At 44.0% G+C, this 22,195-nt stretch overlaps 1 protein-coding gene across 4 annotated transcripts; it reads left to right on the plus strand.

Moving 5' to 3' along the window:
• Positions 1 to 8,602: 8,602 nt before the first annotated feature.
• Positions 8,603 to 22,131, plus strand: Ptpn18 (protein tyrosine phosphatase non-receptor type 18). 4 transcript variants are annotated; one of them, XM_047545235.1, is made up of 16 exons: positions 8,603 to 8,931; positions 11,096 to 11,204; positions 11,499 to 11,575; positions 11,661 to 11,756; positions 11,838 to 11,876; positions 16,719 to 16,787; positions 17,491 to 17,553; positions 17,856 to 17,998; positions 18,362 to 18,428; positions 18,514 to 18,591; positions 18,685 to 18,930; positions 19,163 to 19,251; positions 19,959 to 20,161; positions 20,583 to 20,657; positions 20,880 to 20,943; positions 22,011 to 22,131. In XM_047545235.1, the coding sequence occupies exons 1-16, from the start codon at positions 8,839 to 8,841 to the stop codon at positions 22,090 to 22,092; spliced, it is 1,593 nt and encodes a 530-aa protein (XP_047401191.1). In that variant the 5' UTR covers positions 8,603 to 8,838; the 3' UTR covers positions 22,093 to 22,131. The 4 variants fall into 4 exon arrangements, with proteins under 4 accessions (XP_047401191.1, XP_047401193.1, XP_047401194.1 ...); XM_047545237.1 differs by lacking the exon at positions 11,661 to 11,756; XM_047545236.1 differs by having other exon boundaries at positions 8,609 to 8,931; positions 20,880 to 22,128.
• The last annotated feature ends 64 nt before the right edge of the window (positions 22,132 to 22,195 follow it).

Here is a 22,195-nt window from a genome sequence, read left to right on the forward strand (position 1 = left end):
ATAAAATTCCATTGTATATACATAACACATTGTCTTTTTATCCATTCATCCATTCATGGACTCCAAGGCTGGTTCCATAGTTTGGCTGTTATGAATTGTGCTGCTATTAACATGGGTGTGCATGTATCACTGTAGTATGATGACTTTTTAATTCTTCTAGATAAATACCAAGGAATGGTATAGCTGGTTCCTTGTCTAGTCTTTTGAGGAACCTCCATACTGATTTCCAAGGGATTGTACTAGTTTACAATCCCACCAATAATGTTAAAGTGTTCTTTCTCCACACCCTCTCCAGCATTTATTGTTTGTATTTTGATTAATGCCATTCTGACTGGTACTTGCATTTCCCTAATTGCCAGTGATGAACATTTTTTCATGTTGTTGTTCACCATTTGTATGTCTTCTTTTGAGAACTTGTGTGATTATTAGACTCAAATTAGATTATATTTTTGGTGTGAAGTTTTTTCAGTTCTTAAATATATTCTAGATATTAATATATATATAGCTGTCAAAAGAATAGCTAGCAAACCCTATGCTATGGGTTCTCTGCATTACTAATTGTTTCCTTTACTGTGCAAAAGCTTTTTAATTTGATGCCATCCAATTGTTAACTTTTGGCATTGTTTCCTGAGTTTTAGGGGTCCTCTTGAGAAAGTCATTGTCTGTGCCTCTATGCTGAAGTGTTGACGCTAGGTTTTCTTCTTGGACTAATTCTAAGGTCTTTGATCCATTTTGCATTGAGTTTTGTGCAGCGCGAGAGATAAGGGTCTTCATTCTTATACATATAAATAACCAGTTTTCCCAGCATCATTTGTTAAAAGGCTGTCTTCAGTGTATGATTTTGGCACCTTAGTGAAGGATCAGATGATTGTAGATGTGTGTGTTTGTTTCCGTGTCTTCTTTTCTGTACTATTGGTCTATATGTCTGTTTTTATGCCAGTACCATGGAATTTTTGTTACTATAGCTCTGTAGTATAATTTGAAGTCTGTTATTGTGACGCCTCCAGCATTATATTTTTGGCTTAGAATTGCTTTAGCTATTCTGGGTCTTTAATTTTTCCAAATGAATATTGGAACTGTTTTTCCTAGTTCTCTGAAGAATGTCATTAGTATTTTGATGGGAATTACATTGAATCTGTATATTGCTTTGGGTAATGTGAACAGGGCAGGTTCTTAGTCAATGGTGATTTGGTTTTGGTTTTGGTTTTTAAGGGACAGGTTCTCACTTTTTTGCCCAGGCTGTCCCCAAATTCTGAATGGCTTTCAACCACCACTGATAAACTGGCATGTCTCCAACTAGAACTTTTTACTTTTTATAGGTAGATATCTCAAGGAAGTTTAAAAGAGACTTGTCAACATTGCAATGAATGGACTTAATTTGGTTCCTAGTTCAGACAGATGTACCATAATCATGGAAACCTGAATACTAACTGGACATGGGATGATTTAAAGGAATAACCTGGTAATTTTAGATGTGACAATGATATTGTCGTTTTTAGTAAGCACTTACCTTTTAGAGATAAATATGGAAATATTTATGGATATAAAGGTGTAAAATCTGTGATTTGCTTCAAAAGTTAAGTGGTGGAGTGGATATAAGTAGCAGTTGGGGCTTTGAAAGCAACATTGAGATATTAGCTCAGACTCACTGTACCATACTCTTGTCTCTAGCATTTGAAATTTTCCACAACTAATAGACTTAATTAGCCAATGCAGAGGTGCGCAGTTGTTTCTATAGAGAAAGTGAACATGTGGTAACAGAGTGTCACAATACACACAGGTGGCCAGTGAGGAATTTTTTTTTCCATTAATACCTGTTGTGTTCAGAATCTTATTTATTTTTAATAGTGGAAAACACCATATAAAAATAGCCATTTTAACCATTTTTAAGTATACAATTCAGTAGTGTTAGTACATTTAAATCATGAACCAATATCCAGAACTCTCTTCATGTTGCCATTAGGTGTTTGAAAAGATGCACTACCTCAGTCATAATTAAAGAAATGCAAAATCAGCTGGGGAAACGTGATACCTGGAGGTGTGGTAACACCCAGCGCAGATTTGGGGAGCAGGCGCTCACATCGGCTGATGGTGGTCATGGAACAAACACAACCTCTACTACCTTTTAAAGACATAATTCCACTTGTAGGAATTTATTCTTCATATACACTTGCATACATATGCATAGAGGTTTGTTCAGTGATGTTCCTGAAACATTGCTTATCATAATAAAAGTAGGAAACAACCTGATGAAAAGGAGGCAGATCCACATGCACTTGAAAGCCCAGACAACTTGTGGCATCCTAATGTTATCATTAGAGGGAAAGACGGCAAGGTTCAGAATTGTGTGCAAAACATGATCCCTCAGGTTAAAAAGGAAAAAAAAAAAAAAAAAAAAAAAACTGCCAGTCAAAAAATATATGTACAAATTGATAAGCACTGCATGGTGGTGCGTGCCTGTCCTCCCAGCAGCTTGGGAGGCTGGGGCAGGAGGATCGTGAGTTCAGTTAGTCTCAGCAACTTAGTGAGACCCTGTCTCAATAAAAATTAAAAAGGGACTGCAGACGTGGGTCAGTGGTTAGGCACCCCTGGGTTCAGTCTCCCCAGTACCAATTAATTAAAATATGTGTACTACTGTACACACCTCCTCCTATCTCTTATTCTTGGTCAATGGGTGCATACAATGAGATGTTTTAGAAAAGAGAAAAACCATACCTAATTTTTGCTATGCTTTAATTGTCGTCAGTCTTTTACTATCCCTAATTTATAAACTAAACTATTACAGGTATGTAAAGGAAAAAGTATATATGGTGTTCGGTACTATCTGGGGTTTCAGGCATCCAGTGAGGATCTTGGAATGTATTTACTTTGGATAAGGGAGAAACAGCAGCTGTATATCATGAATAGAATGTGTCTGACCAGGTACTTGAGAAAGCTAATAGTAATAACCTGTGAAGCATAGGGCTGAATTTGAAAGTAGAGGGACTAGGAAGGTGGTTTATTTTTCGCCATGCACAGTAATGTATGTTTTCAGATGTGTCGCTTTTACACTTCAAACTCAGATAAAAAAAATCCAGGTGTCTCCCACCCTCCAAAGAAAATCAGGCATATAACTCCAGAGGCAGCTCACTCCAGTCAGTAAATGTTTTCCCACAATAACAAGAGAGTCCCCCTCCTAATTGGATGCCCAGTGCACCAGCAAGGTACCCATCCTTCTGGAGATAATGTAGTTCATACACAAGTATAAGGCCCTTCCTACATCTGCACACTGAGAGCCTATCACAATGTTTCACACCATGCTTCTTTAATATCTACATCAAGAACTTTCTCAGTGCCACATCTAAAAGTGGGAGAAAACACACCACATCTATCTGATAAAGGGTTATTATACTAGTTCAGTTTGTGCTGCTGTAATACCATAAACTGGATCATTTGTTAATGCTCACAGACTTGGAGGCTGGGAAGTCCCAGATCATGGTGTCAGCAGATTCAGTGTCTGAGAGCCTGCTTCCTGGCTAATAGATGGCACCTTCTAGTTGTGTCCCCACAGGGTGGAAGGTGTGAACAAGCTCACTTACACCTCTTTCCTAAGGGTACTAATCCCATTCATGAGTGTAGAACCCTCATGATCTGATATCCTCCCAGGGCCCAACTCCTAAAAACAAGACCTTGGGGGTTAGGTTTCAGAGAAACTCAAATGACTCAACAGCAAAGAAACAAATACCTAACTTCTAAAAAATGTCAAAGGACATGAACAGACATTTCTTCAAAGACATAAATGACCAAAGGGTATATGAAAAAATGCTTAATGCTACTGATCATGAGGGAAATGCAAATGAAAACCACAATGAGATGTCACTTCACATCTGTTAGGATAATTACATTTAAAAAAAAATTGACAAGGATGTAGAGAAAAAGGAACTTCTGTGCACTGTTGGTGGGAATGGAAACTGGGACAGCCTTCATGGAAATCAGGATGGTAATTCCTCAAGATATTAAAACTAGAACTACCATACCACCCGGCAGTCCCACTTCTGGGTATACACCCAAAGAAAATGAAATCTGTATCTGGAAGAGGTTATCTCATGTTCATTGCAGCATTATGCATAACAGCCAAGATACAGAAATGAGTCCATTCCTGGACAAATGAATAAGGAAAATGTGGAATATACATACCACACATAAAAATGAAAGAAACCCTGTCATTTCCAACACTGATGAACTTCAAGGGCATCATACCAAGTCAAATAAGCTAAACAGAAGATAAATACTGCATAATGTCACTTACAGCTGGGCAGCACAGTGTGCACCTGTAGTTCTGGCTACTCTGGAGGCTAGAGCAGGAGGATCTCTTGGTTCAAGACCATCCTGGACAACAAACATCAAGACTCCAACTCAAAAGAACTACACCTGTCATTTCTTAAGGGGAAAAAAAAAAAAAAAAAAAAGAGGGCTGGGGATATAGCTCAGTTGGTAGAGTGCTTGCCTTGCAAGCACAAGGCCCTGGGTTCAATCCCCAGCACGGCCAAAAAAAAAAAAAAAAAAAGGAAGTATGTCACTTACCAAAAATCACAAACTGGTTGCCAGGGACTAAGGGAAGGTAGAAATGGGGAGGTATTAGTTAAATATGATGTTTTAGTTGTTCAACTTAAACTAAGTCCTAGAGATCTATTGTATAGCAAAGTGCTAGCAGTTAACAATATTGTATGTTTAAAAATATGGGAGGATTACAAAATAATAATAGGATGGGAGGAAACATTTGAAGGTGATGAGTATCTTTACAGCATAGATTGTGGTAATGATTTCACAAGTATACACATTTCCAAACTCAGCAAGTTATATACTAAAATGTACATGCATATTTTTAAAAACATTATATCCTACTTTGGTATACCCTAATTTGTACAACTGTACCCCTGTTGGTGGGCACCTCCAAAGTTTCCCTTTTGCTGCTATGAACCATGATGCTCACTGAGCAGCCAGTGGGATGATTCCCTTGTGCCCATTACTAGCACTCTTAATGAATCAAAGAGATGATGTGTAGCAGTGCTATTAGGACTAATACAAGATTTTCCTCTTAAGTTCTTCACCTATTGTAAGTTCAATACCCCACCCATGTGTTTACCAACCATGTTTTAACTTTCTCTGCTGATGTGATAGATCAAGACAGTCCCAGGTTACGAACTTCTGAAACTAAATATCAAAAGTCTTAAGGGCATGTTCTTGGATCAGAAATTTTCCTTCTAGTATGTGTCCTAGGAAAGAACATAGGATGGGGGTGGTAAGGTCTTCATTGCAGCCAGTTTAGTGGGACATGGGCTTCCACCTAAGTGCACTTAACATAATTCTTCAACTTTTACTGTTCTTTGGGGGGCAGGCCAGGGTCGCAGGCACCTGGCCAACTCCATAGTTCAGAGGCCCCAGGGGTGCTGCCAGTGACAACGTGGGAGTACTTGTTTACCTGTTCCTCTAAGAGAACTATCTGGGGTCTGTTCTGGCCAAGGCAGATACCCAGGCTCTGCCCTAGAAAGGTGGCCAGTCTAGGGAGAAGTTGGTATGTGCAGTTTCAGGATTTCATTTTTTTGAGATGGGGAGAAGACATGCCCCTCCATTCCCAAGGATTTTCTCCCATTTCCTGAAGCTAAATTGCAGGACAGGTCCTAAGGGCAGAACCCCTATCTTCATAAAGAGCTAGGGCCTGGGAGTTTTGGCAGTGAGGCCAACAAGATAGGATGACTTTCTCCTTGGTCTGTATTCCCACACCCAGAGCTGTTGATACCTTTCCCAGGGAGGGTCCAGGAGGGATCCTTGATTCACAATACTGAAAATGAACCTCTGAGGAGATTTCAAGAAGCCTAGCAAAAACTACAGAAATGTAAGTTGGGCTCCTGATAGCATTGTGCAGGTGTAACTGAGCACCCACCAGCTGGTATCAGGAAACAGGAGGACCACCTGCAGCAGCAAGTCCAGTTGCAAGAACACTGTACTACTCTGGGAGAAGGGAGAGGTGGGGTTGGCCAAGGCTGCTGGTCAAGGTCTCTGGAATCTTACCATCCCACAAACCCAATCTGAGATGAGCAGAGAGCAGACAAGGAACGTTGGGATGCTGGAGGAGGTATAGAGGGACAGTTAGACATCAAGAAGGCTGATGGATTGAACAAGAAGTGAGGGTGGACTTCTGACCAGAAAGGACAGACACCCAACCCAGCTGGTACACAAGTGTGGCCTTAGCCACTTAAATGTTCAAGGCCACAGAGCAGTTTTTGGCTAGTCTCTCAGATCAGCCAGATAGGCAGAAAGATATCGCAATAGAAAATTACCATCCAACCAACCAGGCAGAATTCTAGAGAAACAGACTCCCAGCTGGTCAGATGGCCAAACAAATGGGCAGATTCCTGGGCAGGTGGGGGGAAAAAATCAACCACACATCCAGATAGACCTGTGACCAGAAAGAAATATGGACCACCTCTCCCCAGCTTATTGAAATGTGGACCCCAGTCAAGCAGAAGACAAAACCCTTCCCCTCAATTGGACAGAAATTTTATCTCAGTAAAGATTTGACTCACCCAGTAGGCCTTCAGCTGGATAGAAAGACTTACTCTCTACCAGTAAGATAGACATCAACCTATGAGAATGATACCCTCAGCCGGATCCAACTGTCTGGACAGTCAGATCCTGCCAAGCCTTCCCAGTCGGGCAAATAGACTTACCCGCTATTTGAACAGAAAATCCCTAACTAGCCAGCAGTCACTGGCAGCCTTCCTGCCCTTTGCTTACCACCATAGACATACCTATAACCCCTCACTGTTGCCACTGTTCCCAAGTACCACCCAGTCTTCAGTGACCACTGATCTCTGGTGACATCTATCACCACAGTCCAGAGACCTGTCGTGATACCTCAGCTACTCACCCATAGAATAACTGCTTATAGCAACCACGAGGATTCAGGGACTCAAGCCTCCATGAGTCCCCCAGCAAGTCTCTTGTTTTCTACAAGTTCACAATATTGCATCCCACCCCCAAGACCAATAACCAGTGCCCACCCACCAAACCAGTGATTCCACTGGCATTCACTAATACTGAGCAGGAGCTGTCCATCACTTCCCTAACTTCTGAATCCTCAGTAACTAATACTCAACATCCCAATGGTCCCTCAAATACTTTCACTGATAGGCACCTTCTTGCCTCAAATAAACCACTGACCTACTGGTGATTTTGATTAACATCCAATGACGACTGTACAATACTCAAAAGATGGAACTGTTAAATAAACACTGGAGGGGTCCCACAGTGACCCCACAAGAAGCAAAACATCTCCAGTTGTTTGATGACTCACTTTGATTTCTCACTTAAACCAGAGCCAGCAAACTAAAAGTCTACAGACCCCCAAAAATGTAAAATTGTGACATGAAAATCATGAAATTCAAGGTCCAGTGTCCAAGTTTTATTGGAATACAGCCACACTCATTTGTTTGTATATCTTGACTGCTTTCATAGCAGAGGGAAGTAGCTGGGACAAGAGAACAGAGAAAACAAAGCCAAAGCCACTTCCTATCTGGCCTTTTGAAAGTTTGCTAATCCCTGAGGATAGGAGGGAAAAGGAAGGTATTGGGGAATGAGAATGATCAAATTCTGTGTATATAAGAATATGGCACAATGAATCCCCACTATTATGTATAATGTACCAATTAAAAATGTTTGTCCATCCCTGACAAACGATGTGTAATGAAATAACCCTGTTGACCTTTCAGTGACTTAAAGTATACCTCCAGTCCCCAGTTACCCTTTGACACTTCGACCACCTCAAACTGACCTCCACTGATACCCACTCCAATGACTCCCCTCGAAATTCTTCCTGACCCCAAGGACAGGTGCTAACCCGTCTACCCAAGTCTGTTCTTGGCGGATTCCTTGCCATCCAGCCACTCTCCTGCCTACACTCCAAGACCTAGGAAACGGGGACAGAAGCTGTCTCCAACTTACCGCACATTTTCAGATGTGGGGACAGGAAAAGCAGCTCTTTTAAAAGGGCTGAGAACTGCTGTCCTCTGGAACACATTTCCAACGCCTCAATTCTGTTTCCCTGGCAGGTTTGTGTGGGTCGAAATCTTCAAGTTAGAACTGGATCCTTGTGTCCTCCAGCCCTTTCCAGTCGGTCTGGGTGGGAATAGGGGAAACCTCAGGAAATACAGATATAGAAACTTCCACCTCCACTCGCTTTTTCCCAAAGCACCGATGACCTGATATTTTTCCTCGTGGTCGCCCCACCCAGACATTCTTTGGACCCAGTTGCAGCACGCTGCGAGGGACGCCCCATGCTAAAGTTCCCTGGGGTAGGGAGAAGTTGCCTGATCTCAGCGACCGTGTCTACTTGTGGTTGCTGCACTATTCTGTTTTGGTCTCGGTGCAGCCTGACTCCCAGGAGTCCTGGTCTGAGAGCTCAACCGCTCAGAACCCGACTAGTCACTCAGAGGAGGGACGAAAATCCCGCATTAAGGGTGAATCCAAGCAGGAAGAGAAAGTGTCAGTACGATAGTGCGGACTAAACTAGCGGAAGCTGCAGCCAAAAGAAAAAGAAACAGGGAAGCGCTAGAACTGTACTCACCAGCCCAACGCGCAAGGACCCCAGACTCCAGCGCCCCTCACTGCTCCCGCACTTGTGGGCGGGGCAGGGCGAGTTTCAAAGACCTTTGGTCAAGGGGCACGCCCTGCCAGCTGTCGCCCTCTTCCAATGATTTGCTAGAACCTAGGCTGAGCCTGCGTCCGCCTTCCTCAATGTCTGCTCGCTGGGAGCGCTGAGCGCTAGGACTGGACCGGACCTCGCGGGCCGGCGGTGCCATGAGTTGCAGCTTGGCCGCCGCGCGGAGCTTCCTGGAGCACCTGGAGCAGCAGGGCGGCAGGAAGGGGACGGTTCTGGCCGCCGAGTTCAGTGTGAGTGGGTGAATGTGAACAGCGGGGTGGCGTGCTTCTACTCCTTACCCTGGACGGTCCTCACGTCTGTCCTGTGCACCTTGTAGACTCTGGCTGTCCTGGGCTGTCTCCTCGCCTCAAGGCCTCTTGTTTTCCTCTCCCTCACACCTCTGTCACTCTCTCGCACTGTCTTCGCCCTGCCTCCAGAGCCCCAGAGAGCAAAGTTCACTGCCCTCTAGGCGGTTCCATACGCACTCGGGACCGGTGTCCTGGTCGCGCTCGGGGAACAGTGCCTCTGTTGGGCAGGGCAGGCCACGCAGTTGCAGCAGAAGAGGTCGATGGCACACCTGCGCTGGAAGTCCCACGCCCAAACCACTCCTGACGACCTGGGTCACCCTGTGATTCCAAGGAACAGGAGAAAGAGGAACAGGGAAGCTCTGACGCGGCGTGGGCTAGGATGCCGATCGCCAGGGCCTTTCTGACCCCTCTGGTCCCAGCTTCCTTGTTGAAGTGGCGATGTTAATGACCAAACTGAGAGTTAAATAGTGTAGGTAAAAGCACCTAGCATATCTTTGGGACCCACTCTTAATCTGCCTTTGTTACGATTTAAAAGATTCTCAATATTTCAATAAGGGTAATGCAATCCAAGCTTAACGCTAAGGGTGCTTAAGCAGCACCATAGGTGTGGTATACTACAGGCAATAAAGTATTTAAAATATAACATGTACCAAACATAGAAACATACTGTACAAATATGCAAACTTGATATATGGTGGCATATTTTGAATTTAGAAATATGTGATATATAAATATATAAAAATAAATGTGATTTTTAAAAGGTGATTTACACAACAAACATCGCATAACTTCATAAAACTATACAATAAATATAAATTTAATAAACACCAATATTATTCAATAAATTTGTGAGTAAATATAAAATAAGGAATGAACATAAGTATAAAATATATATAAATCTAAATAACTTATGCATGCAAAATATTGTAACATATAAGAAATACATAGTAAATGTAAAATACATAATTTATAAATGTGAAAATATACATAAATATATAATACCCATGTGGTATATAACCACTCCAGGGTCAATAAAGTGAGCATTGCTGAGGGGCCCAAAGTGGAAGGCTGGGTGGTGAGGGCACCCTGTCACAATCCTCCCTCCTGCACCCCCAAGCCTTGGTTTCTCATCTGTGTAGTAGAAATACCAAGAGCAGTGCCCACTACAGAATGGTGACCGCGGGGGCTTAAATTACAAATGAGCATAAGTAAAGCATTTGGAAAGATGACTCACACAATGGTGGCTTGGAAGGTAGGGTATTATCTGTTATCATAATGGTTATGCATACCTGATGATGAGGGCAATACACTATGCACTAATAATCTACCACTAATAAGGTACCTATGGGGTCTTATTACATAAGTAATATACATTATAATTCACATATATTGTAAATTGTTTTCTTATATTAAATAATACATATTTCATTCCAGTTATTATTGCTTACAATATAACATAACACAGACGAGCCAGGTGCAGTGGCTCACATATGTAATCCTTGTGACTTCAGAAGCTGATGCAGAAGGATTGCAAGTTCAAGGTCAGAATGGGTAACTTAGGGAGACCCTGCCTCAAAATTTAAAAAATAAAAAATAAAAAGGACTGAGGATGTAGCTCAGTGGTAGAATTCCTCTGGGTGCAATCCCCAGTACCAGAAGGAGGAAGAGAGGGAGGAGGAGGGGGGGAGAGGGAGGAGGAGGAGGTGGGGGAGGAAGAAACAAACATGATATAATACTGATTTGAGTGTGCAGGGGCTAAGTCTGGATTCTTTGTCAATGCCTCCTAGGTGGGACCTTTGACAAGTCCCATAAGCACGTGTGCATTAACTTATCTGCACAGTGAGTATTAAATAATAGCACCAACTTCATAGGAATCTTGTGATGATTAAAAACCTGAGCAGAGTTTAGCACAGAGAAGACGTTCTGCGCTGCTGTTATTACTGTATCGTTTTTATTATTAGGTTTCCAGCTGGGAATCTGCACTCGCAGATCCCTACCCCACCCTCACCCCCAGTGCATTGCCTTGAATTCTGAGTCCCAGGACTCTGACTTGGCTCTTCTTTACCCTTTCCTGCATTCCCTGTTGGTTCCCCGTGCCTCCCATCAGGACATCCGAGCCCGTTCAGCCGCCTGGAAGGCTGATGGGGTGCGCTCCACCGACGTTGGCAGTCGGCCAGAGAATATGCAGAAGAACCGCTACAAAGATGTGGTGCCATGTAAGTAGGAGGGCTTCTCTGGGGAGTTGATGCGGCTGCACACACGCCCTCAGGCGACAGTGGGGCATTAATGTGCTCCTGGCTTACCTGCATGGCTCCTGGGACTCTGCCGGCCCCCCAGAAATTTGAGGTGGCTGCATGCACTGCTGCAAACAACCCAAAGGGTACCTCCCGCAGATCCTTGAGGGTGGGGGGCGGGGAGAGGGCGGAGCCTGGCGTTTTCATTCAAGGGACTGACTGAGCCTAGACACGTATCACCCCCAACTCCACGTTTCTCACCTCACCCACTGGCAGATGATCAGACACGCGTGATCCTGTCCCTGCTCCAGGAGGAAGGACATGGTGACTACATCAATGGCAACTTCATCCAGGTCAGGATGGTGGTCAGGAAAGGGGGTAGATTGGGGTTGGTAAAGGCTGGCAGTGGGCTCTCAACAGTGAATGGGCCTTTCCCAGGGCACAGATGGAAACCAGTCCTACATCGCCACACAAGGACCCCTGCCTCACACTCTGCTAGACTTCTGGCGCCTGGTCTGGGAGTTTGAGGTCAAGGTCAGCATGGGGGAGGAAGACAAGGTTCTAAGTTTCCCCTAACCCAAATCACCTCCATCTCACTTTACCCTTTTTGTCTAGGTGATCCTGATGGCATGTCAAGAGACAGAGAATGGGCGGGTAGGTGTCCTCAGTACCCCAGAATGCTTGACCTGTGCAGGGAGGTTGGCTAGGAAATCTTACTAATTCCTCCCTGACCCCAGAACCCAGCTCTTGCAGGGATCTCACTGTAGCTTAGTGAGAAGCCACTGCTTCTCTCTAATTTTTCCTTGATCTTTTTCCTTCTGTTATGGGGCTCACTCCCACAGTGTTGTCTACCCCTCTCCTGCGGGGCTTCCTACCCTTTCCACAACATAGAGCCTAAGGCTTTATGCTGGCCATTTCCCTACACAGCTGTGATCTCTCCCTTTGCTTCTTTCCCTCCGTTCACTCCCCTCTAACCACACTGGCCTCTGCTATTCCTCAGATGTACCTCAGGTCTGTGCCTTGAAATTTATATTATCTCTACCTGGGCCCTCTCCATCCTTGTTCATCATCTCCTTCAGGCCTTTCTTTCCTCTGTGAGACCCTCCTGAACCCTCACGCCATTTCAGACTCGCAGCAGTCCCACTGTCCTACGTTTTCATTTTCCTTCACAGTTCTTACCAACTTCTAACCTACTAGATAATTGTAAGCATGAAATATTCTCCTCAATGTGCTATTGTTTTTGCTTTCAGTTGCCTTTTTAAACTGCTTTGTTGAGATGCAGTTCGCCCATTTAGAATGCACAACTATTTTTAGTATATTCCTGACAATTACACAACTATCCCCATAAGAAATTTTCAAACATTTTCATCAGTCCACAAGCAATCACCACCCATTTCCTAACAATCTCTAAAGCCTCAGGCAACTCTTAATCTACTTTTGGTCTGGTGTAGATTTATCTACTCTTGATGTTTCATATAAATGGAATCATATAATATGTGGTCTTTTGTTACAAGTATTTCACTTAGCACGTTTTTAATATCCATGCATACTATAGCATGTATCAATACTTCACTCATTTTTATTGCTGAATAATATCCTATTGAATGTATCTGTCATACTTTGCTTATCCAGTAAGCCATTTATTTCTACTCTTTGGCTATTAAGAATAATGCTACCATGAACCATTCATATACAAGTCTTTGTGTAAACATATATTTTCATTTCTCTTGAATGTGTACCCAGTGGTAGAATTGCTAGGTCATATGGGAACTCTATTTTTAACATTTTGAGGAAGTGACAAGCCATTTCCTATGATATGGCTACATCAATTTACATTCTCACTAGCAAATTATTATGGCTCTCATTTCTTCATATCCTCACCAACATTTGTTATATTATTATTATTATTATTATTATTATTATTATTATTATTACCATCCTAGGGAATGTGAAATGATATCCCATTGTGTCTTTTTTTTTAAATCATGGTAAAATACACATAAAATTTGCCCCTTAACCATTTAACGTATACAATTCAGTTGCGGTAAATACATTCACATCGTTGTGCAACCTTCACCACTATCCAGTACTAGAACCTGTTCTTCATCCCAACCATAAGTTCTTTACCCATTAAACAATAACTTCCCACTCTTCTTCCCCCAGATGCTGGTCTCCTCTATTCTTTCTGTCCTTAATTTGAGTGCATCATGTAAGTGGAATCACAATTCTCATCCTTTTTTCTCTGGTTTCTTTCACTTAGAATGTTTTCAAAGTTTATACATGTGGCAGCATGTGGCAGAATTTCATTCAAGACAATATTATTTAATTGAATGTATGCCACATTTTTGTTTACCCATTCACCTGCCCATGGACATTTGAGTTGTTACTACCTTTTGGCTATTGTGAACAATGCTGCTTATTCACATTGGCAAATAAGTATCTGTTTGACTCTTCTTTTCAATTCTTTGGGTATGCAAATAGAGTAGGATTGCTGGAAATGTAGCAATTCTATGTTTATTTTACTTTCCACAGTGGCTGCACCATTTTTACATTGTCAGCAGGGAATGTGTAGCAGTTTTTTCACATAGTCGTTGATACTCACTATTTTACATTTACCCCTCATTAGGAAAACCACTGTGGTCTTGGTTTTCATTTGCTTATTTGCCTGTTTGTGTATCTTCTCTGGAAAATATCTATTCAGCTCATTTGCCCATTTTAAAATTTGGTATTTGCATTTTTTTTTTTTTAATTGAGATGGGATCTTGCTATGTTGCCCAGGCTGCCCTCAAATTCTCTGACTTACTCCTCCTGCCTCCTGAGGAGCCAGGACTACAGGCACACATTGCTGCATTTGACTATTTGTCTTTTGATTTTTGAATTAGAAGAGTTCTTCTGGGTTGGGTGTGCTGGTGCAGGACTGTAATCCCAGCAACTCAGGAGTCTGAGAAAGGAAGGCTGAGGCAGGAGGATCCAAGTTCAAAGTCAACCTCAGCAAAAGGGAGGCGCTAAGCAACTCAGTGAGAACCTGTCTCTAAATAAAATACAAAATAGGGCTGGGGATGTGATTCAGTGGTCCAGTGCCCTTGAGTTCAATCCACAGTACTCCCCGCCTCCAGAAAAAAGAGTTCTGGATACAAATCCCTTATCAGTACATGATTCACAAGTATCTTTTCCATCCCATGGAGTGTCATTTCACTTTCAATTTCTTTCCTTTCTCTTTTTTGGTGCTGGGGATTGAACTCAGGAGTCCTTTACCACTTATATTCCTAGTGGCTGTGATTTAGGCATGAGCTATACACACAACTTTTCCCTTTGCTGATTTTATTCTATATCCTTTCATTGTAATAAGTCATGATTATTACAATAAGTCATTGTAATAAGAGTATGATTATACACTGAATCTTGTGTGTCGTTCTAGTGAATCAACAAACTTGGAGGTAGTCTTCAGTACCCATAACACACTTAGATTTCCATATTTATGTTAAGATCATCTTGTCAGCTGGGCACAGTTGTGTACACAGCTAGGGAGGCTGAGGCATTGATGATCACAAGTTTGAGACCCACCTGGGAAACTTAGGGAGACCCTGCCTCAAAATAAAAAATAAAATGGACTGGGTCTGTAGCTCAGTGGTAGAGTGTCCCTGGATTCAATTCCCATAGGGATCACATAAAATTTGGATTTGCTACTGCAATCTTGACAGTAGTGTCCACAATTCATAGACAACAGAAATATCTATTTATCTAGGTCCTCCTTAATTTCTTTCAGCAATGTTTTGCAGTGTTTAGTTAATAAATTTTGTGCTTGTTAAACTTATTCCTAGGTGTTTTATACTTTTTGATCTTATTGTAGACTTGTTTACCTAATTTGCTTATTGCAAACTGATTGGTTTATACTATATAGAAATGCAGAATTGAATTTCCATATTAATCTTGTATCCCACAACCTTGATGAATTTATTTGCTTTTGTGTGTATGTGTGGTCTACATTAGGGTTTTCTATATCTAAAATCATTGCACCTATAAATTAAAAGTTTTCATTATTTCATCATATTTTGGAAAATTTTTAGCTATTATCTCTTCAAATACAGTTTCTGTCTTCCCCTCTCTCCTTCCGTTTTGAATTCCAAGTATACTAGACCGTTTGGTGTATTTCCACAGAGAACCCATTCTCTATTTACTTTTCTCCAATATTCTCTTTTTCATTTCAATAGTTACTATTGCTATACGTTCATGTTCACTAAATTTTTGCCTTCTGTTGTCTAATCTGCTATTAGTGAATTCTGCATTTCATATATTTTCTATTTTCTCTGTAGAAGCTCCATTTAGGGGTTGTTTTTGTATTTTTCATTTCATTCTTCCTCATGTTTGCTTTCCACTTCATCTTTTGAGTATATTTATAACAACTATTTTAAGGTCTTTGCCTCTTTCCTCATCTGTTACTTCCTTGGCCTCTTTCTGTTAGACTGCTTTTTCTCCGGGTTATGGGTTTCATTTTCCTGCTCCTTTGTATGGCAAGTAAATTTTTATCAGATGCTTGATATTGCATTTTACACAGGTAAGTGTTGGATTCTGTTTTCTTCCTCTAAAAAACATTTTGCTTTTTCAGAAAAGCAGTAAAGTTTCTTTTGTAACTCAACTTTCTTTCATTCAAGGGTTTTCAGTTTTGAAGGATGCTGGAAATTAAACCAGAGCCTCACACATACTAAGTGTGCACTTTATCACTGAGCTATACTATAGCTCCAGCCCCTGGCATTTGTTTTTAAGCTCTTTTAGGGCAGGTCTAGGATAACCTTTATTCTAGAACTAATTTGGCTCTGCTTTGAATGTGTGATTACTTCTGGGATCCCAACTGAATGCCCCTTATAATCATTGAGGCCTTCCTACTTTGACTGAAGAGAATGTAAATTACTTCTGTCCCATTGCGAACTCTAGGAAATATTCATCCTACAGACCCTTATTCTTTCATGAAAAGTTTTTCTTGCTTGGCCATACATACTCAGGTTATTATTCAGCTAAAGACTGGAGGTGTGGGGTGGGGGACTATGCATATTTCTAGAGCAGGTTTTTTTGTTTTTCTTCTGCTTTTTTTGTTTGCATAGTTCTTTTCAGAACTTTGTTCTGAAAATTCTACCTTGACCTACTTCAGCCATGATCTCTGGCTTTTCAATTCAGCGGGGTCACTGGGCTCTTTGTGTCCTTCTGACTGTAATGCTCTCAGGCAGTCTGTTTAGTGACCACAGTCCAGCAATACATGGCAACCAACTAAGGAAAACAACAGCTTATGCATTTCATTCAGCTTTTTAGTAGTAGGAGAGTATGGACTGCCTTCCTCTTGCAGGGCCAACAGCTCACCTCCATGCGGCCTGCCCGTGTTTAATGAGATGGCTCTGTGGCTGACCTTCATTATAGCTGCAGCTGAGGTGTCCAGTGGGGGCTGGAACTCTGAAACTGAGTCCCCCCTCTCACTTCCTGCCCTTTCTCCCTTACCTTTTGCAGAAAAAGTGTGAGCGTTACTGGGCCCAGGAGCACAAGCCACTGAAGATTGGGTTTTTCTATATTACCCTGGTGAGTTGGGGCAGCAATGGGAACAGGGTTCTGCAGCCATGGGTGTTATGGGAGTTTTCAAGAAAGATACATAGATGGTAAATATTTGGACTGGACCCAGAAGGATGAATCATTTTCCCACAGTCATCTTATACTCTTCAATATTCAGGAGAATGCTCTAAGTGTCAGCATGCAAATAAATGATCAAGAATCTCTCTATATGTGTTGCCCGTGCATTTTTTTTCTCTCTCGATCTCTTCCCAGTGCTGGGAATGGAACCCTGGTCCTCGTGCATGCTAAGCGAGCACTCTAACACTGAGTTTCAACCCCAAACCCTAGCATTATTTTGGCTCAGATCATTTGTCTCTGTAATGTAAATGTGACTAGTCATGTTACTCAAATCCTTTTTTTTACCATTTCAAAAGAACTCAGGGCAATCTCTCAAGTCACATATGCTTAATAAATAAATATAATGAAATTGTTTTGCTTTAGTACCAAAGATATCTCTTGCTTTCTATTATGTGGACTTGTTTGGGTTTGTATAATCTTCTTTCTCCCCTCCCTCAAATGTTTCCTTCATGAGAACTTTGAGGAATGTTTGGATTGAATTAGTTTTTTAAATGTTTTAAATTCAATGTCTCATCCAGAAAGCTTTGTATAAATGTATTTGGGGGCATATTTGTTCTCCCTCTTTGTTCTTACTCTTCCCACTTCATATACTCAGACAAAGGAGACACAGCTGAAAGCAGATATCATTCTTAGGACCCTTCAAGTCACATTCCAGAAGGTATGAAAGGGGAAGAAGATGTGAATGGGCTCTTGCATGGGGACAACTGTTTCCTGCTCTGTAAAATGGGCATTCACAATAGTACACTCCTCAGTTATTATCTGATGATTTTTTTTTTTTAACCATTGTGGTACTGAGGGTACTGATCCTGCATTTGACTATGCTAGGCAAGCACTCTCCCACTGAGCTACATCCCCGGCCCTATCTGGTGGATTTAAATGGAAGATGCTTAGAAGTAGACCTGGTGTGTAGGTGCCCAATAAATGCTTTTTCTATTTTTCAATTTTCTATTCCTGCCTCAGGAATCCCGTTCTGTACACCAGCTGCAGTATATGTCCTGGCCAGACCGTGGGGTCCCCAGCAATCCTGATCACATGCTCACTATGGTGGAGGAAGCCCGTCGCCTCCAAGGATGTAGCCCCAGGCCCCTCTGTGTCCACTGCAGGTTTAGTGAATGGGTTTTATGAGAATCTGGTGAGGCAGAGGGGACAGGAATGATGGAGGGAGGTGAGGCAGGGAGAGCAGGGTTTGGAAGTCAGGCTATTCATCTATTTTGAAAAACCTGGAGCCATACTTGCTCATGCTGCATGAACTGAAGTTGTTAGTGTTTGTTGAGCAGATTGCTTGCTATCTGATGTTCAACAAATTCATGTGATTAAAAAGTTTTTCCTTTGAAATTATAATCTGGGGTTTCTGCAAATCAAGAGGTCTTGTGGGCATCTCCCCTCATCCCTATGCCCCCAAATGCTCCATTTAAAAGATACATGGGCAGGCCCTGATGAGCTTGCTTGGATTCTCCTTCTGTCAGTGCTGGCTGTGGGCGGACAGGAGTCCTGTGCATTGTTGATTACGTGAGACAGTTGCTCCTGACTCAGGTATGGTGAGGGCACCCATGTGTGTGCAGTGTGCTCCACACCCACAAGGTCCAGCTCATACCACACCCCTCTCTTTTTGACCTAGATGATCCCACCTAACTTCAGTCTCTTTGATCTGGTCCTTGAGATGAGGAAGCAGCGACCTGCAGTGGTCCAGACAGAGGTGTGAGCCTCAGCCTCCTGATTCCCAAGGACACCGGCTTGGTTTCCTTCCCCCTCCCCTTTGTTCCCTTCTTGATGGCCTTCACCTCAACAGGAACAGTACAGGTTCCTGTACCACACAGTGGCTCAGATGTTCTACTCAGCGGTCCAGACCACCAGCCCCCGCTACCAGAACCTCAAGGAGTTCCAGACCCCCAGCCCTCACTACCAGAACCTCAAGGAGGTCCAGACCACCAGCCCCCACTACCAGAACCTCAAGGAGGTACAGATCACCAGCCCCGACTACCAGAACCTCAAGGAGGTCCAGACCACCAGCCCCGACTACCAGAACCTCAAGGAGGTACAGAATCCTCTTTCCAATCGCTTCCTGCTCACCCTCAACATCCTCAAATCCCTGTCCCCCTTCTAAGAACAGACACTGATTATGATGGCTGTATTTGCTTCTGCTAGGCTCTCTTACAAGGTTGTCCCTGCTTAAGCTTACCCCCCAAATCCATGGTGATCCTCCTCCATTAGGAAGCTGGCCAGTTTCATCCAAAACTTCATGATTCCTGCCTCCTGTTTTCCCCTAGAATTGTGCCCCACTCTACGATGATGCCCTCTCCCACCGGACTTCCCCAGCCCTTCTTGCCGTACCCCGCCCACCAGGTGGGGTGCTCAGGTACTGGTTCCATCCCATGTTTCTTCCCTTTCAATTTCTCAGGCTCTGAGGCTAGCCCTTTCCCCTCTCTTGAAAAACCAGCACTTTTTTTGCTGTTCAGTTCACCCAATATTTGCTGGCCCTTTCTTTGAACTGCTCTCTGGGAACCTTCCCCAAGAAGACCATTTTGTCCAAGCAGTCCTGTCGTCTCTGCATCCAAGCCTAGCCCTTTTCCTTTTCCTTTTTCCTCTAGTCAATGATTGATTTAGGCCAATTTAAAAAATAATTAATTTGACGAATATTTCTTGATGTTCACTTGTCGAGTCTCTTGGGTGCTGAGGGTACAGTTAACCCTCTGCAGCTAACTTCACCACATCCTTGAAACTAGCCCTTGGTTTTAAGGCTATCCCTTTGACTTTCCTTAAATGCCACTACCTCACACTTTGACTCATTAAACATTTACACAGAAATGATCACCCCCAATACCAATGCCCTGACCCCACTTACTGGCAGGGCCCTACGGACAAACGGACACACACACACACACACACACACACACACACACACACACACACACCGCGAGACTCCTCCCTCAGCCTCGGAGCCCAGCCCGCCCCTCCCCTCCTCTCCTGCGGGAAGGAAGCCGGCGGTTTGCGCTGAGCATGCACCCCACTCCGCCCTCCCTCGGAGTTGCCGTTTCACTTCCTCTGAGCCCTCCCGTTACGCAGGAGCATCTCGGTGCCAGGGGCTCCTACCCTCCCCATGGCCGACACCTATGCTGTAGTGCAGAAGCGCCAGGCCCCTGCGGGCGCCGGGCCAGTGGTGCGAGAGCACAGCACCGAGGAGAAGCCACTCTACAGCCAGGTGAAGTCACACGCCCAGCGTCCCGGGGCACAAGCAGAGGACGTGCGGGGTTCACTACCTGGCCGCGGTGAGTTAAGACCATAGCGGGGTTGGAGAGAGTCCAAACCCACTTGCCCTTCTCGGGACCCCATCCTTCTGGGCTCCGCAGTGCCGGGTGGGCCTGGAGGACCCCACCCCAAGCCAAGTAACCCGGCCTGGCCACGCCCCCTGCTACTCTTTGGTGGTGTCCCGGAAGCTTCCCCAGGCTAGCCGCTGTTGGGTCCCAGTTCTGCATTAGGCGATGTAATCTCGTTTGGCTAAGTAGTGCCCCAAAGGCAAGTGTCACTCCCTCACCCCAACCTGGCCACACCTTTGGCACACGCCCTCTCCAGAAAGGCACCGCCCCCCAGCTCTCCTCCTTAGGCCTTAGGAATCTGTGTCCCGGTGGCGCCAGGTGGAGGACTGTGAGACCGCCTGAGCTGACCTGTGGGGGGATTTCCTGCCCGCAGTTCCTGCTAACCAAAGCCCTGCCGGACCTGATGCCTATGAGGACGTGGCGGAGGGAGCTCAGACTGGTGGGTTAGGTAAGTTTGGTAGAGCCTGGTTTGCTAGGACTCTGCAGATTTGGATGAACCCCAGGAGTTTGGGGTTTAGGGGTGGGGTATGGGACTCAGGCTCTCGGAATCCTATAGATGTGGCTACAGATAACCGGAATACCTCCAGGTGTAGGATGACTTTCCGCAAGTTGTCTACTTCTTCAGGCCTTAGCTTCTCTGTGAGACCTTATGGTACCCTTCCTCTCCCAGGCTTCAATCTGCGAATTGGAAGGCCGAAAGGACCCCGAGACCCCCCTGCTGAGTGGACCCGGGTGTGAGTTCTGCACCTGTATCTACCTGTTGCTACACATGTGTGTTGGAACTGCACCTGCTGGCCACCACTCTGCTGTGGGATATGTTGGGAATGGGATGCTGGGTCTGGATCCAAATAAGAATTTCTTGGGGTGGGAAATGTGAGGGTTTTGCCCCAGTGATTACAGCAGTCAAGACTTGAGGTTGGGTGACATAGGTAGAAGATAATGCCTAGTGAGGCTACCCTGAGAAGACCCTAGAAAGAACACCTGGAATAGGTACCACCACCACCCCACTTCCCCAGTTAAGCCAAGCCTAGCCATAGCCAAGAAGACTGACCCAGACAGACATAAGTAGATTCTGAGATAGTCAGACAGATGGATCACCAATCATACCCCTAAACAGTCAGACCTTCTGTGGGATTAGTCCACACCTGGACAAATGGACCCTAGTGAGAGAGACAGACCAACCAACAGCCTGACAGATGTGTCTCAAGACATTACTGAGCAGACAGAGCCCCCAAAAGACAGACCCCCTTCACTGGTTACACAGCCAGATGGTTCCCAACCTGATACAAGACATCTCAGCAGGGCAGTCCCCAGGTGGGCAAACTGACTGACCAACCTCCTAGCTAGACAGACTTCCTACCAGATTTAAACACTTGCCACACAGACAGATCCTCAAATGCACAAACATTGCAGCTAGCTTGCCAGATTTCCAGCTCTCCAGACAGATGGATCCCTAGGCAAGCAGACAGTCCCCACCAACACAGACTCCATTTCAGCAGACACATTGATTAGATCCTTCTGGGCAGACAGCTGGGTGGACCACTGTTATGGTTTCAATATGATATGTTCCTCAAAAACTCTCGTTAATGCAGGAATATTCAGAGGCAAATGGATTACATTATAAGAACTGTGACCTAATCAGTCCATCCTAGGTTGAATGGACTGGATTGTATTGTAGTCAGGTGGGGGTGTAGCTGGAGGAGGTGGGTCACTGGTGGGTGTGCCCTGGAAGGGCTGTTCTTCTAGTGGCCCTTCCTCTCTCTGCTTCTCTCTGCTTCCTGATCCTGCCTGTGTTGAGTAGCTTTCCTCTTTTGGTCCCTTCCCTCATGATGTGCCGCCTCACACTGGACCCAGAGCAATGGAGTCTTCCATCTATGAACTGAGACATCTGAATCCATGAACCCCAAATAAACTTTTCCTCCTCTAAGTTGCTCTTGGTGGGTATTTTGTTCACAGTAACACAAAAACTGACACAAACAACCACTA

This window comes from Sciurus carolinensis, chromosome 3 (genome assembly GCF_902686445.1).
Source record: "Sciurus carolinensis chromosome 3, mSciCar1.2, whole genome shotgun sequence".
NCBI lineage: Eukaryota > Metazoa > Chordata > Mammalia > Rodentia > Sciuridae > Sciurus > Sciurus carolinensis.